The sequence below is a fragment of the Emys orbicularis genome, chromosome 10, assembly GCF_028017835.1.
Source record: "Emys orbicularis isolate rEmyOrb1 chromosome 10, rEmyOrb1.hap1, whole genome shotgun sequence".
In the NCBI taxonomy this organism is placed as follows: domain Eukaryota; kingdom Metazoa; phylum Chordata; order Testudines; family Emydidae; genus Emys; species Emys orbicularis.
This window is the reverse complement of record NC_088692.1, coordinates 2,371,999-2,389,040: the sequence shown is the minus strand read 5'-3', so window position 1 is coordinate 2,389,040 and position 17,042 is coordinate 2,371,999. Positions and strand designations below refer to the sequence as shown.

Genomic DNA, 17,042 nt, shown 5'->3' with positions numbered 1-17,042 from the left:
ATTAGGGCTTTGGACTTAAATACCTGCTAACAAGAAAGGGGAACTGCAAAGCCTCTTAAACAGCCTGGTTACAAATACCCTCCCTGCTGGACTCTTCACACTTTGCTTCCTTGATACCTGTGATGTCCTAATGCTACCTGTTCTCTGTGGGCCCACAGCAAGCAGGAAAACGTTCAGTCCAGGCTTCCCTGCTAGAGGAGAAAGAAGCAGGAAAGGGCACGAGCCCCGCTTTAGTTTCCCTTCGCAGGTCTCCTTTACTAGCGGGTGGGTGGCTGGGGGGGTTGTAGGTCTGGCTGTAACCACTGCACACTGCAGCGTATCCGGAGGATGTGCACTGAGCTGAGTGTGTGCGTGAAGCAGTAGTTGCCCCCTGGGCTGCTCCAGGGATCTGGCTCACGCCGAGTGCGTGGAGGGCTGTTCCCCATCCCCTCACTGGGGGATATCGTAGACACTCCTGCAGCTTCCCTCTTCCTAGAGCGCCCTATCTGGGGTGGGGGACAGAGGGAAATGCACACAAAGGGTTGACAGATGATATAGAATTATTCTACTTAACGGCCAGGGGGCAAATTTGTCACGTACACACGGGGTCAGCTATAGGTTGTCTTAACTCAGGAAGTTCCTTTGAGAGGAAATGTAGCCAAACTCCAAACCTATAGACAATGGAACTCCCTGTGCCTGTATCCTATAGATAACTAACTACTTAGTTTGCAAAATAACAAGGGGGGGGGGGCAAGTAAATGAACAATAAGGGATCATAAGAGGGGCAGATACATGTAGCTTGCTAATTATGTATGGTAATGATGGCAAATTTTGGCCAATCATAGAGCGATAGATTATCATAAGCAACTGCATATAATGCTTTGGTGTAAGTGTTTTCTTTGTTCTTGCTGACTTATGAGCTCGAACCCAATTGCAATTGAAATAAACGGATCGCCCCTCCCGGGGCTCCTTGCTTGATTAGCTGTGTCAGTCTCTCCTTATTCCTCAGCTGGAACGGACAGAAATTTCTATGACACAGAGAACTGGGCCTAGCTCCTGTCCCCATCCCCAGTGCTCCTGAATCAGGATGAGGGGAGAAGGCCAAGGTTGTGTTCTGGGGGAGCCATCAGCATTTGGGGGGCGAGGGGGCGCTGGGATCCAGGATCTTTCTCTCTGAATTCAACTGTTGTGGTGTTTGCTCAAAAGCTGGGCATTTTTTCTGGGTATCATGTGACTTAACAGTTGCCACGGTAACTATCTTGGGTTAATGAATAGCGTGGAGTAAAAAATCCTAGATAAATGTCAGAGCATAAAATAGATTCTGCGGGGTGTGGGGCTGGGTGACGGGCAGCTCGGGGAGCGCGCGTCTGGCTTTGCGCAGATTACACGGCTGCTGGCGCTGGGAGCCAGAGCTCGCTGTCTGTCTGTCTGACACTCTCACACCCTCCCTCAACTCCTTCCCCGGGGGCCCTTTCTCACCCCTTCCCTCCCTCTCCTTCTCCCTTCCCAGCTCGGCTCTCGCTCCCCCTCTCCCCTTTCCTCTCTTCTGACAATTCCCCTTCCTCGGGGGTTAGAGTCCCTCGGGCACACAGTGACCATCCAGCGCCTTGGTCCCACAGCCAGCGTCTGTTCAGCTGGGCCCTAGCACCCTTCTCCTGCAGCTCCTCGGTGACTCCAGCTCTAGGCACTTTGTTCCCCCAGCCAAATCACACGGGGAGCAAGATCTCCTCCCCCAGAGTTGGCCCAGAGCCCCTGTGGTGGAGAGGACAGAAGGGCATCAGGAGCATGGCCAGTCCTCCATGCTCTCCCCAGCCCAGGAACTGCCATTGAATTGTAGGTTCCTTCCCTCCCAATAGCCTTCTTTCTCCCTGGGGTGGCCCCTTCCCTGCAGCCTGGGCCTGAGATCTTGGTGACTTTTATGGCTGCCCGGGACCCTGCACCCTCTGCACACACACCCTGCGGACCTTCCCGGAGACAGCTCTGTCCAGATCCTGTGTCAAGCATCTCACAGCAGAGTGAGTGCTCCCATGCCTTCCTCGCTCCCTGCTAAGCAGGTTCTGCTCCCGCTCATGGGGAAGCAACCCATGCACAGCACGCATGACGGCAGACGGGAGAGCAAAGGCTACCAAGCGGTACCAGAGAGCTGGCCTGCTTTGGCCAGTGCTTCCACCACGGCCTGCTGCAATTGTGTCTTCTGAACCCGCTCCGTAGAGTTGCCACTTTCGGTTGGACGTATTCCTGGAGGTTTCATCATATGACATAATCTTTAATTAAAGAGTGAGTTTTAATTCCTGGAGACTCTAGGACAATCCTGGAGGGGTGGCAACCCTACTGCTGCATCAGTTAGAACTCAGGCAGTCTGAGTCCTGCTGCCTGCTTGTCTGCCTGGCTCTGTTTTCTCATCCCACGCCCACCACCGTGGTAGCCAGGCAGCTCGCTGGCTTTAGGAACGACACCGCTCTTCCCCACCCCTTCAGCCGTTCAGTTTGTCATCATATTTTTTGTTCCAGAATGAGGAGGGAGTGTGTGTGTGTGTGGGGGGGGGGGGTTGAATTGCAATTTCCAAATAATTTGCTGTCCTGTCAGTATCAGTGGATGCCCGAGAAGGGACCTGCTTCCTATCCCAGGCGTAGGAACCTAGGAATTGCCAGATGGTTTCAGACCCAAGGTGCAGCCCCCCCAGTATCTTGTGGCTGGCAGTGGCCCATGCCAGCTGCTTTGGGGGAAGGCGTAAGACCCCCCACAGCAGCAGCCATTGGATTATCTGCCCCCACGTTAGGTCTCGTCCTGCTCTCTAAAGCCCTGAAGCTGGAGGTTTCATGTCCCTGCCAAAATGGCTGTTGGCATTAATTACAATAACGCTGGATACTCTTGAGATCCATAGAAATGCACAATCTCTTTGTGAATCTCGTTAAATTCTTGGTGTATTTCTCCTGTATACACTACAATGGAATGGCTCCTTTTGTACTTTACACTCCCCAAAACACACACACACACAACACAGGAACTAAAAATATCTGACATGCCAACAGGCATGAAACATTGTGGGATGTGAAACATCATGGGAAGCCATGTGGGTTAACCCTCTCCAACCCTCCCTGCCCACAGCCCATTCCTGTGTCCTTTGGCCAGTCATCGATTAGGTATATCTAAAGAGCCAGCCAGGGTTCCCCACAGCGAGGTGTGGACCTGCCTCGCTGCTGAATCAGCCAGCCTGATGCTCAGCCATGCTCCAGCACCGGCCATGGCTTCCCATGCTGGTTTAGACTGACAAGGAGAACTTCAAAAGAGATAAAGCCCAGGGAAATTAGTCTTCTCATTTGCACACGTGCGTCACTGATAGACTGACTTCTCTCCCACACTGTAGCCAGTGAAAACATTTTTTTTCTCTCTCTAATCAGATAATGAATGCTGGCCCCATGACCCTGCCCAGGAGTTTATTCAGACTCTGAGAGTGAGTCAGTACATTTGGGCAAGATCTTGTAAAGTTCCACACACTGTGCACAGCGCTCCTCGCTAATAGGAGCTTTATAGCCATTAAACGGCACAAAGGGCAGATCTATACTGAATAGAACAGAGCTCGGACTCCGTGTAGCTTTGAGATGCGCGTGAAGCCAAATGGACGTGAAGGAGGCACCAGAAAGGTTATACATTGATTTCTAAGTGCAGCCACTGTAATGTTTCGACTCATTTAATGCAGAACCCTTGTTTCTTAATCAGCAGCGAAGAATCGGACTCTTTCAGTCTGAGCCACGTATGAACCGCTGACTGGCGAAGGGGTTCTACCATTTTGCACGTGGCCCATGTGTTCCTCAGTGTGGACGTGTGTGGTACGGGGTGTGTAGAGTGGGTCTGTGTGTATATGGTGAGTGGGTGTATGCTGAATCTGTGTGTGTGTGTGTGTGTGCGCGCGCGCGCTGGGGGGCATATGCCTGTGGTGGGTCAGAACATGTGTTTATAATGGCACTGTGTATATATGCTGGGTCAGGATGTGTGCAGTGTGTGTATGCTGGATCGGGTTGTGTTTGAGTCAGTCTGTGTGCTGTATATGTGTTGAACAGATTACAATTTCCTTGAATTTACTCATCATTTGCATTTTTGACAGTCTGTATTGAATCTGAGTGCTTGAAATCTGAGCTCTGTTGCAGAATCGTAATTGCTCAGCTAGTCCCATGGTATCTTTTCTGTTCCCTGCTCGGACTTACATGTGCACCTGCTAGTGACGGTGGCTGTGCTCCTCTCTGTGGCTAGTTCTTTCCCTGGGACTCCACGCAGCCACGTCGAGGAGTCAGAGATGACTCAGAGGGTTCTCTCGAAGATGCTTCTGAAAGTCTGGGAGTCAGGTCTCATCTCAGTTACACTGTTGTAAATCCAGAGTCACTTCACTGCGACTAGTGGAGTTACACCAGTGAAAAACTGGAGGAGTCTGAGATATGCATGGAGCACTGGGTGCCCCCCTGGGCCTGTATCCAGCACAGCTTTTAAGCATGTGCTTTTCTTTGAGCACCTGAGCAGTCCCAGTTGACTTCAATGAGACAACTTAAAATTAAGCACATGCTCGAGTGCAATGCTGGGTTGGGGTGCTAGGGGCTGTACAAATCTCCACAAACTTCTGTGGTTGTAAATATTAAGAAAAGGACTAGAGCTGGGCAGAGACAGGTCATGGCATTTCCTGGATGAGTTCGATATTTCAAAATTTGGTTTCATAATGATTTGGAATAAACCCCAAAATTTCAAAATTCTCTGCAAAAGGGAATGGAGCCCTGGCTCAAGGGTAGAACTCCTGCAGAGCCTGGAAGCCCTGAGGCCCCTGGCCATGGGGCAGTCCATCTGGCAGGCTGCCCCAGAGCCGTGGACCATGGAAGCCCTGGGGTCTCCAGCTGCCCACCAGGTGCACTGCCAAGGATCTGGGCAGGAATGCAGGCATGAAACCAGGCAGATTTCCAAAGGAAGTGTTCCTGGCAGGCAGGTTTTGAAACGGGTTAAAGAGGAACGTAGCTGAAATCAGACTGTCCCTGTGAAACATTTTAATTTTGACAAATCAGCAAATTCCAATGAAATAAAATGTTTTGCAGGGATTCTTTCCACCAGCTCTAAGGGGATCCTGGTTGCGGTTACGTTGCTGTTATCCACATTTGCATCTGTGGCCTGATCACCTAAAATCTAGCTCACCCTAGCAACATCACTCAGGGCTGTGAAAAATGTTGCGCCCAACCCCGTGGCCAGGTCGACGGAAGAATTCTTCCATCAGCAGAGCTCTCCCCTCTCGGAGAGGTGGTTTAACTACGTTGAGGGAAGATACATCCGACATCACTGGAAGGGTCTCCACACCAGGGCTCTCCAGTGGCACAGGTGCAGCACCAAGTTGTGCTGTAGCAGCTGCAGTGTCAACATCCCCTGTGCAACTCAGATCAGAATCTGTCCCATGAGACCAGCCTTTCCTGTGGCTTCTTTAGTCCCAATCCTGGCTGAAACCCAGCGAGGCTGCTGTCCTGCTGACTTTGACCTCCCCAGCAGCTCTCCCATGGATGTCAAGGGGAGCGGCATGGGGAAGCAGCCAGAGATGGGGGATTTCAGAGTAGCAGCCGTGTTAGTCTGTATCCGCAAAAAGAACAGGAGTCCTTGTGGCATCTTAGAGACTAACAAATTTATTTCAGCATAAGCTTTCGTGGGCTACAGCCCACTTCATCGGATGCATAGAATGGAACACACAGACAGAAGATATTTATACATACAGAGAACATGAAAAGTAGAACATGGAAGTAGCCATACCAACTGTAAGAGGCCAATCAATTAATTGAGATGAGCTATCATCAGCAGGAGAAAAAAAACACCTTTGAAGTAATAATCGAGATGACCCATAGAAGGTGTGAGGATATTTAACATGGGGAAATAGATTCAATTAGTGTAATGACCCAACCATTCCCAGTCTCTGTTTAGACCTAAGTTAATTGTATCTAATTTGCATATTAATTCAAGTTCAGCAGTCTCTCTTTGGAGTCTGTTTTTGAAGTTTTTTTGTTGCAAAATTGCCACCTTCAAGTCTGTCACTGAGTGGTTAGAGAGGTTGAAGTGTTCTCCCACTGGTTTTTGAATGTTATGATTCCTGAGACTAACAAATTGATTTGAGCATAAGCTTTCGTGGGCTACAGCCCACTTACAACAATGCAACCACTGTGCAGCATGGCTGGCCAGACAGAGGGCAAACCGCTCAGGTTAGATCCATTACACAGGTCAGCTGAATCTCGTAGGGGATCAGTAAAGATCGCAGCGCCTGGGACTATTAAAAGAAATAAGCACAGTTTACATTTATACTGTGACTTTCAATATCCCAGTGCAGGGGCGCTGGGACAATGTGTCGAGTGGGGGTTCTCAGAGCCATTGAACCAAACTGCCTATGATGGAAACGACTTCAAGTCGGGGGTGCGGCAGGCCCCCCCCCCCAGCACCTCTAGTTTCAGCACCTATGTCCCAGCAAGCTTTGCAGAATAATTACAGGAATTGCTTCCTCCTCAGGGATGGGGGACACAGCCCACAGCACTGCCACCCATGAGCGCAGGAAAGGGGTCGGGCAGGCAGAGCGTGGTACCCAGTTACCCTTGCAGAGGAATAGCTGGTGCACAGAACGTCATCACTCCGATTGCTGCTCCGGCTCAGGGGCTTGCTGAAGGGAAAGCAAATTTTCCCTGAAAGTCCCTGGTCCGAACCCAGCCTGGCTCGATAACGACTAGTCGCAGGTGATCACTGACAGCAAACGGTGGTAGCTTCCTGGAGCAAACAGGCCTTCCTCTCACTGGGGGAGTTGACATGTAATTTCAGAGAGCAACACGTTCTGATGGTCAACTCCACCCGTTCCAGGAGCCTAGGAAAAGCATGGAGCCACGGGGGTCTCCGCTGCCCCAATGTGACCCTGTGCGGGTGTGGCTGCTGTGGAGGTGACGAAGGGTCAGCACCACAGCCAAGGACACAAAGCTGGGAAGAGTTAAATCTGTCAGGCTTCCCTGCAGATGCAGCTAGGTCACAGGAGCGTCCCTGGAAATGACGGAGCAAAGTGAATTCACGGGAATCGACCACAGTGCAGCAAATCCCACCCAAGAGCAGAGCTCTCCAGTGGGGAAGTGGAACACCTCAGCTCTGATGACCTCCCCAGAGTGCAAGGGAGGGGAGGGAAGGATTGGACGTCACACGACAAGTGGGGCATAGGGGGCTGCAGCTGCGTGAGGTGCCTGGTGTGAGCGTACCTGTGTGTCCTTCCCCATAGCTCTTTCCCAGCGCCAGCTCCTAGCTGCTCCGGTGTCCACGTTTGGGTCTGGGTCAGTGGGTGCTTGTGCAACGCACAGAACTCTGGGAGCCCATCAGAGTGGGGGGGTGTTGGGTGCCTTGCCTTCGGGGAGCACCCACAGAGGGGAGGGAGGGAGCCAGGAATCTGCGAGCCTGTCAGGAGAGGGGTGGGAAGGAACGTGGGGAGAGTTCGGGTGCTCATGGGTGCTGTGATGGCAGATGGCGGGTGCCACTTTTAACCTTCAGCCTTCTCTTGTGTGTGAGACTCCTGAGTGCCAATAATAAAGGGTTCAGAATAGGAGCAGATCCTGCCCTGGTTAGCTCCTGGCCCTGCTGAGTGAAATGGAGACGCTGGGTGCTCCAGAGGTTAGTTGACACCCAACCTTTATTTGCTGGGAAGCTGAAGTTTACTGAGGAGCTCTCAGTGGGATGGAGCTCAGCGATGGGCAGTTTAGAATTGCCAGCCCATGGCTCATACCTGGGCCACACGGGGATGAGCGAGAGGCCAGAGGCCTGTGGTAAAGGATCTTTGTGCAAGGTTCCTGGGGCTTAACGAATCCTCGTCTAGCGATTCCAGTGCCTGGAATTCCACGAGGGACTAGCCAGTGTCACAACCCGGCCCACCTGCTCGGTGGCTGTTCGTTAGCTGACCCACCGCTAGGCAGCGGGATGTCGTAACAGAGTGCGGACATGAATAAGGGGAAGGTTTTCAAGACCGCCAAGAGAGGTTGCTATTGGTAGCACAGCAGGCTGTGTTGCCTTGGGAAACAATCACAACCCCAACCCTGCCAGGAATGTCCAAGAGTTACTATCTCCTAGTGGCCAGGGCAGAGCAGCAATAGCCGCGTGAGGAACCAGGGTAGCCTGCCCCATGGACAGAAGGCACTTGAAAGCCAGATCTTGGGGGATGCCTCCCAGGCCAAGCTCTACAGGGAGGGGAGAAGTTTTAAAGTCAAATCCTCAGACATGGGCTGCCGAGGCAGCTCTGGAGCCTGATTCCCTGGATAGCTCAGCTGCTGGTGTTAAACCCAGAGGGAAGCCATCCAGATGGAAGCTGTGTGTAGTGGGGAGGTGGCTTTGTGGACCTTCCATTGCGCCTTCTCTGCTCATCCCCAGAGTGGGTCTCGAACCCTCCTTGAGCCATCTGGGGGGGGAGGGATAGCTCACTCAGTGGTTTGAGCATTGGCCTGCTAAACCCAGGGTTGTGAGTTCAATTCTTGAGGGGGACACTTAGGGATCTTGGCCAAAAATCACTACTTGGTCCTGCTAGTGAAGGCAGGGGGCTGGACTCGATGACCTTTCGGGGTCTCTTCCAGTTCTATGAGATAGGTATATCTCCATATATTATATTATATTATATTATTTTTATCTTGAAAACACCACTGATGCGCCCATTGGGTTTGTGTTTCCTTAGGAACATTCCGAGGAGTGTGTAAAAAAATCGATCATTTCCCGGAAGATGCGGATTATGAGCAAGACACGTCCGAGTACCTCCTACGTAAGTCTGTGTCTACACTCGGCCCACTGCGATGCTGCTTGTTACCTCCCGGCGTGCGCTCAGACCCTCGAGTGAGAGCAGCAGCTCTACGACTCTGGAGAGAGAGTATATGAAATATTAATATCACTCTCCAAAACGGTGACTCCCTCCCTGAATTCTGGCCGTTCCTTTCATTCCCATAATATACAGACACACGCTGGCATCAGCTCTGCCTCTACCACTCGGTGGCGCTGCCTGGGATGCCCATACCTGGCCAGGAGCTGTGCTTTCTGCTGCTTGAACCAACACCAACAGGTTCTTGCCATCTGATTATAGGAGCAGACCAGCAAAGGTCCTTCTACGGTTCATGCCTCCTGACCAGAGTAAATGGCACCTTCTGTTTGTTGGTGTAATGATGTCACATCTGATGAGCATCTTTAAGCATCTTTCTCCTTTGTCCCCTTTCAAATCTGTCCCGCCCTTTCCCAGGCCCAGTCCTGTAAGATGCCCAGTATCCTCAGCTCCCAGGAAGCCTGCAGCTGCTGCAGCGTCAGGAGTTAGGCCCCGGCAATTTTGCTGCGAGAGGATTTTTTTATTACAGTGATTCCTCTCCTCCTTTGTGTCCTGCGTTTCCGCAGCCAGCTCTGGAAATTGTTGGCATTCAGTGAGGTGAGGATCTGAAGCCTCTGGCATGTCTTCTGCCAACAGCAGTCAATTGCAAGTAGATTGAATGAAAACAGACCTGGCAGACCTCCCAGGAAATGCAGAACACTCCAGCTTTCTGGGGTGCCCTGGCTTTTCACCTGATCAGGAAATCTAGCAAACAAATGGGTGTTTATATGAAAGGGACCTAATAGTGGAGGTGGGCCAGATTCTGAGAGAAGGAGCCATATCCCTTTTACACCTCCACAAATGTGTGTGCAAATAAACATGGAAACACGAACGTGCAAATGGACACCTATGCATTCGACACAGATGCACACAAACTCACAGGTAGATATGCACCCACATGTGCAAAAAAACATTGTAGCTATGCGCACACACTACAAACGCACATGTTCACTCACACATGCACGCCAAACACCCACACACAAGCATGCACAATAGCACAGATATGCACGCACACCACACATCTGCAAACATTTTCATTTTAGCAGATTAGCTTTTAACTTCCCCCCCGCCCTGCATTTTTTTCTTTTTAAAGAAGCCTTTTTAAAAAAACCCAGAATTGCATTTTAATGGGGCTGCTCTATAATCCCTGGATTTATTTTAATGGGCCTAACGGGGAGAAGAGAACCCCAAACCCGAGCACAGCCCATTAAATGCCTTTGCTTTAGCAGCAGATAGTAGTGTGCTGAATTAATTAACGTTGGCCATTTTGAAGGCCTAAACCTTTACAAGTCCAATTAAAAAAGGCAAAAGGGCCTGTTCTCTGTAACTGCCTGGGCTTAATGCCTCCAAAGTTGGTACTGAAATGGCTTGGCTGAAGAGGAAAGGTTTTTTACGTAAAGCCCCAGCTCCTGGAGTCATGTTGTTGTTGGAGAGTCTCAGGTTTCTTTTTTTTTTTAAGTAAATTTCTAGTCCCCATGTGGAGAAAAGCTGGAAAGCATGCCTGGAATACCCAGAGGGCAAATAAAAAGAACTCCAGATGTGTTCTTTGGTAAAAGCTCTTGATTTCATTGGGGGGGGGGGGGGATCTGATCCATGATTTTTGAATGCTTGGGGTTGGCAGTACTGCTAGTCTCAGTGCTATCCCCAGTCTCATGAGAAGTGGTGTTTTTCCTAAAGCCCCAGCACCTGGAGTCATGTGACTATACCAGAATGTAAGCTTTCTGTTTAAAATAAAAGGTACATTTCTAGCCCTGCTGGCTGTGTGGGAAAAGCTGGAAACCCTGACCCCGAAAGGCTCAAAGCCCAGGAGGCAAATAAAAAGAACCAGACTTGTTTTTAAGACAAATTCATGCTCTGAGGGGCCTGACTCATCGTTCTGAATGGTGGCCAGGGTTGGCACTGCTGGCTCATGGACCCTGAAGCAGGTCCTGAAGTTGCCTGTCTGCAGAGCTGTTCTCTGGGCAGGATTAAAGTCGGGGGTGGGGGCAGCACAGGCAGAAGGTCTGTGCAATAACTGGGGAAGGAATGGACTGGGTTGTCCCAGAGGGCAGTAGCCGGTCCTTTCAGTGTTGATGACCTTAGGCCCCAATCCTGCAGGTCTGGGCAGACCCACTGGCAGCATTGGGACTTTCATTATTATTATTAGAAACCTCATTAGAGACCCTGAGTTATGCTCTTAACCCTTTGTGCTGCTCAAGCCGTGCAAAGGGCCAGATTCTGCACATAAGCAGCCAGCAGGGAATTATCCTTGCAAAGGGGAACTCTCCTTTGGCATAAACCTGGTGGAGTCAGCACCTGCACCAACTGACCCCACCCGACCGTGGCAAAAGGAGTGTGTCCAGAGGAGGGTGTACTGGAGGAAAGTGACCCTCCACTGCTCTGAGGTCCCTTAGTGGCATAAGTTAGAGCAACTTCTATGCTGCTCTAACTCACACCATGCTGGCACAGCATCAAGGAGTCATAACCAGCTCAATGCACCTTCAATCCTCCCAGGCCCCAAGCATTTTACTGTACTGCGACCTTCTAGCTCCCAAGCATATACGACTGAAATCAGTGGGAGTCAATGGAAGAAAAAATCAAATGCACAAATACAAAATGCGGGAAAACTGGCTAGGTGGCAGGGCTGCAGAAAAGGCTCTGGCAGTTAGAGTGGATCACAAATTGAAGATGAGTCAACAATGTGATGTAGTTGTGAGAAAGGCTAATAACACTCTGGGGTATATTAACAGGAAGGTCATATATAAGACACAGGAGGTAATTATCCCGCTCTACTCAGCACTGGTGAGCCCTTGGCTGGAATACTGTGTCCAATTTCAGGCACCCCATTTTAGGAAAGATGTGGACAAATTGAAGAGAGTCCAGAGGAGAGCAACAAAAATGATAAAAGGTTTGGAAAACCTGACTTATGAAGAAAGGTTAAAAAGAATGGGCATGTTTAGTCTTGAGAAAAGAGGTTTGAGCAGGGACCTGATAACAGTCTTCAAATAGATTAAGGGCTGTTATGAAGAGGAGGGTGATCAATTGTTCTCCACCTCCACTGAAGGTAGAACAAGAAGTAATGGGCTTAATCTGCAGCAAGGGAGATGGAGGTTAGATATTAGGAAAATCTTTCTAACAACAAGGATAGTTAAATACTGGAACAGGCTTCCAAGGGAGGTGGAATCCCCATCACTAGAGCTTTTTAAGAGCAGGTTGGACAAACACCTCTCAAGGATGGCTAGGTTTACTTGGTCCTGCCTCGGCATGTGGGGAGGAGCTAGGTGACCTCTCGAGGTCCCTTCCAGCCCGGTACTTCTCCAGTGTTATGATTCTTGCCATTGATTTTAATGGGAGCAGGATCAGACCCTGCTGGTTTGAACCAGAGAGCCAGCCTCCCCATCACTTAGCCGTTCCGTCACTAGTGTCTGATTTGCCAAGGAGCTGCACATGCGTTTTCACAGGGCCCGTGAGACCGTGCGAATGATGATTGACGGGGCCCTTCTCCTCTCCCCCGGCTAGGTGCCGTGAGAGCATCCAGCATCTTCCCCATCCTGAGCGTGGCCTTGTTGTTCTTTGGGGGCCTGTGTGTGGCCGCCAGCGAATTCTACAAGAGCAAACACAACGTGATTCTCAGCGCTGGGATCTTCTTTGTCTCTGCAGGTAAGTTCCCGCCCGAGTCACAACTGCTCAGGATTTGCATGGCTCCAGCCGCCCAGGATTAGGGCCCCGTCCTCCTGTGTGCTGCACAGGCATCTGGTGAGACGCAGTCCCTACCCAAGCACCTTAAACCCTAAAACAAGGCACAAGAACTGGGTGTGGCACACAAGCCGAGGCAGCGAGGCGGATGAGGGGGGCAGGAACAGGAGTGGGTGGTTGTGTATCTGGTGACAAGTTGCAGGGTAGAGGGGAGGCTATTTAAAGGCATAAATAAACCAGACACATTAGTTGTGTCATGTTCCCTGCTGGCCATGGGCCTGGTCGTTGTTGGAGGGCAATTACAGAGGCCTTGCGACAGAAGTGGGCCTTAGGGAGGCGTCTGAAGGAGGAGGAGATTGCTGCTTTACATGTCTGTTCGGGCAGGGGGTCCATGTGTAAGGGGTGGCCATGGAGACCGAACTCCCCTTTTGCCCCGAGGGCAGGGCTGGGTGTTCCTGTCCGGCTCTGCCTCTCTCTCATACCCACGGAGCTCCTGGGAATTAAGGGCTGGGTATGCTCAGACCTCAGCAAGGTCATTGGCCCTCCATCCCCACGGCAGGTGCAGACTAAGTGTCACACCAGTGTCACACCCGTCCCCAAGCAGCCTCATACCGGGGTGCCTCTGCCCTGACAAGAAGCAGTCCCTCCTGGCGAGGCGGCCAGCAAGGGGGCTAGTTAATAGGTTTTTCAGTGAGGTCGCCATCAGATGTCATGCAGCAACCTTGGCTCACTACTGGCCTTGTCTGGATTTGAACCACTGACGTAGAGGTGAGAGACTCTGTCTCTCAATTCCCATCATGTCCCTTATGGAAAAGCCCTAAAGCAGCTGGCGGAGATTAAACCAATAGGGTCCTTCAGCAACCAAATAGGGTTCTGTAGAAATTCCCCCATACATTTATCACACTGAGCTGTGAATGATCATCTCTCGGGGACTGGTTTTTTAACCTGTCCCTAGAGCTCTAGGACAGGCTTCAAAAACATACCCGAAGAATCTCCGTCTCCCTGCAGGTCTCTAGGACTCTTCCCAGGAGGGTTCCCCCAGCTTCCAGGCTGGTTGGTACAACACAGGCCAAATTTCCCACAGCAATTAGCCCCCCTCCCCCTGCAGGGTACGTCTACACTGCAAAGAGGAACCCACGGCACCAAGTCCCAGAGTCCAAGTCAATGGATTTCAGGCTCATGCTGTGGGGCTGTATGGAATCTGCGCTCCGAGAGACCTTCCCCCCTGGGCTCTGGCAGGCCCGAGGGGAAACGTGCATGCTGCTATTGTTAATCCTGCAGCCCAAGCCCAAGTCAACTGAGCCAAGCTCTGAGACGCCGCAACCCAGGGCTTTCTTTGCCAAGTGGACATCCCCTCAGGTCAGATTTCCAAAGAGCTCCGCTCCCAGTTAGGCACCAAAGCAGCCAGATTTTCAGAAGGGATCAGCACGCTGGGGGCTGGGGGCTGAGCTCCCGCTGGGAATGCCAAGGGCTGGGAAATGTGGGCATTAGGCAGGTGGACAGTTGCAATCTTCAGAGGCAAACGAGGCTCTTTTGCACAGCGTGTCCCTCCGGGATTCCTCATTTCTGGGTGTGATGTTTTCCGACACTTTAGCTGATTATTTTATGACAATGTCTTAGTCTCAAGGAAGTTTTGTTTTGTTTCTTCCCCCAAAGAGACCAGTCAGTTTCCTTCCTTTGGCTGACAGGAGCATGTGATGTAGATGAGAAACCAACCGACAGAACCAAATCGATTCATTCAGTAAATCCAAATGCAAGTGGCTGAGCCTCACTCCAATCCCTGGAAGTACCACACCTGCTCTGCTGTGGAGGCAAAAATTGCTCAGCTCCCCTGTGGAACCTCCAGACTTACTAGAAATTAAAAGGACAGGAGTAATTATTGTTTCCTCCTCCCCCACACACATGAGCTTAGAGACCCAAAAGGCTGGAGGTTTGGTTCAGAAAAGTCCCTCAGTCCACGTGCTTCTGATGCTGTTATCTGAACTCGCTGAGGGCCAGAGGGGGCCGATGTGGCGTGTGCACGTGGAGTCGCACCTCTCCGTGGTGACCTGCAGGAGGCACAATGCTGCCACGAGCCCCCAGCATGCAGGGCTAGCTGTCCCTGCTCGGGCAGCTCATTGGGGGAAAGGTTCCTTGTGCACCCCCTGACCCTGCTCTCTTGTGCAGGGCCTAGCTGTGGAGACGTCTACGCTGCAGCCGGGAGTGTGCTTCCCAGCTCAGGTAGGCAGACACGTTCGAGCTCGGCTTGAGCTAGCACATTGAACGTAGCCGCGTAGCCCAGGGCAGCACATGTGGCACTTGGGCTAGCCCCCCAAGTATGTGCTACGGGGTTCAAGGCCGGTCCGTTCTCAGGCAGCCAGCCCAAGCCCCCACGTGTGCCACCCCCGGCTCTGCTGCTTGTTTCAGCGTGCGAGCTGGAGAAGAACTAGAGCGTTTGTCCACCCAAACTGGGGGACACTCTCCCAGGTGCAGTGTACGCGTGCCCCGTGGCTGGCCCCTATTATGGAAAACAGGCTGGATGTCCCACTAGAAGCTTCCCAGGGTGCCCTGCTTCCCCTCAGGGAGGCAGCCCCCAGGGAGCAGACATTGACTCTTAGGGTCTTAGCCAGAATCAAGAAATCCTGAGACGCAGGAAAATAAACACACACACCTGCCACCAGTCCCAGTCTTCTGGATTTGGGACAGGCCTGAGCCTGAACGCCAGAGACCAGAAATAAAACATGAGGAGAGCAGGGGAAGTCTCACAATCCCCTCCCTGCTCGGTGTTTGTCCACATTGTGAAACGCTCCAGCCGCAGAGGAAGCCACCTTCCCTAGAAGACAGAACGAACGGGGCTTTCACCCAGGGCTGTCTGATGTCTGACTAGTGGTGGGCCCAGGGTGACAATGCCATTTTGTGACAACATTTGCGGTTTCCAGACTTGTTTTTGTTCCACCTCAGACGCTTTCACAAAACGGAATTGTGTCGAGACCTCCATTTCCGGAGAGTAAATGAGTAAATGTGGTGTGGCTGTGGTGTCGTCTCTCTCTCACCATCTTGTCAAGTGACCAGGGAGCTTGCACCTCAGAAACCTACCGACGAAAACTTGTTAAAACTGCTACGGCTCCACAAAACGTTTTGGCTTTGACGGAAATACACTTAGTCGAAAACGTTCTGAGCCTCTGACCTGCTCTGAATGGGTTAGAGATGTTCTATTAGCCCAGTGACTTATGCTACTTGTAAAGGGAGCCCATCCTTCCTTCTCTCTCTCTCTCTCTCTCAGGTCTCAGTAACATAATTGGGATTATAGTCTATATCTCGGCGAACGCTGGGGACCCGGGGCAGAGCGACTCCAAGAAGAGCTACTCGTACGGCTGGTCCTTTTACTTTGGCGCCTTGTCCTTCATCATCGCCGAGATGGTGGGGGTGATCGCTGTGCACATGTACATCGAGAAGCACCGCCAGCTCCGCGCCAAGTCCCACTCTGAGCTCCTGAAGAAGTCGGCCTTTTCTCGCCTCCCCACCTACCGGTACCGGTTCCGCAGGCGATCCAGCTCCCGCTCCACGGAGCCCAGGTCCAGGGATCTGTCTCCTGTCAGCAAAGGGTTCAGCACCATCCCCTCCACCGACATCTCCCTGTTCACCCTCTCCAGGGATCCTTCCAAGGTGACCATGGGGACGCTGCTCAACTCGGAGCGGGATCACACTTTTTTACAGATCCATAATTCCATCCCCAAAGAGTTCAAGGAGTCATTGCACAACAACCCAGCCAACAGACGAACCACACCAGTCTGAGCCAGCTCCTCCCCACGCCGCTCAGGCGCTGTGCCAGCCAGGGAAGTAGGGAGAGGCGTTTTGTCTGGCTGCATGACATGATCCTTGTGATGGTGTTACCAGTGAAGCTCCGTTTTTAAAGAACAAACCTAAATGGCTCCCCGCCCCGCCCCGCCCCTCCCTTTAAATGCCACTTACCAGGCCAGGCCACTGTGTTTATGGTTGAACGGTGTTTGGGCCCCAGAATCCCGCCCCTTTTCCTTCTGTGGTTGGAAAGGGACATCGGCTTTGCTGTGACTTCCTGGGAGCAAGGCCCCTGAGGACTGGCAGGGTGGTTTCGAGTGGCCTCTGGGACAGTGACTTCTCAAAGTCACCATTGTTCATGTTGATCATAACAATCACAGTGTTACCTTCGCTGTATGTCCCAATGGCAACATTGGAGACAGCCTTGTTTGTGAGAACCATTAACCCGATAGTTACATTTATGCGAAATTGCCTAGAAGTTCAGGTTACGAAGCACTGAGTCGGCTAACGTAATGAGCGCTCATGTGGCTCAAACATTTTGCCTTGTTGTAATGGATGGAGCGCTTGGGTCTGGGTTTCTTTCTGGCATTTCGTGCATGCATTAAATAGCTTGGAATCCAATTTCTTCATGTTGGGTTGGAAGAAACATCCTTTCAGTAATTTTCTGTGGTTTTGGAAGGGCTTTTGGGGGGGGTGTAAGGGGGCAGAGTGCATTCCATTCAGATCATGTAAATGGACTAAG

At 51.5% G+C, this 17,042-nt stretch overlaps 1 protein-coding gene across 1 annotated transcript in view; it reads left to right on the top strand.

Moving 5' to 3' along the window:
- CACNG3 (calcium voltage-gated channel auxiliary subunit gamma 3) overlaps positions 1-16,297 on the top strand; it is a 62,228-nt gene extending 45,931 nt beyond the window's left edge. The window contains exons 2-4 of the mRNA XM_065412454.1: positions 8,675-8,758; positions 12,347-12,487; positions 15,786-16,297. Coding sequence (XP_065268526.1) covers positions 8,675-8,758; positions 12,347-12,487; positions 15,786-16,297 — 737 coding nt within the window. The remainder of the gene's footprint in view (positions 1-8,674; positions 8,759-12,346; positions 12,488-15,785) is intronic.
- Positions 16,298-17,042: the final 745 nt, after the last annotated feature.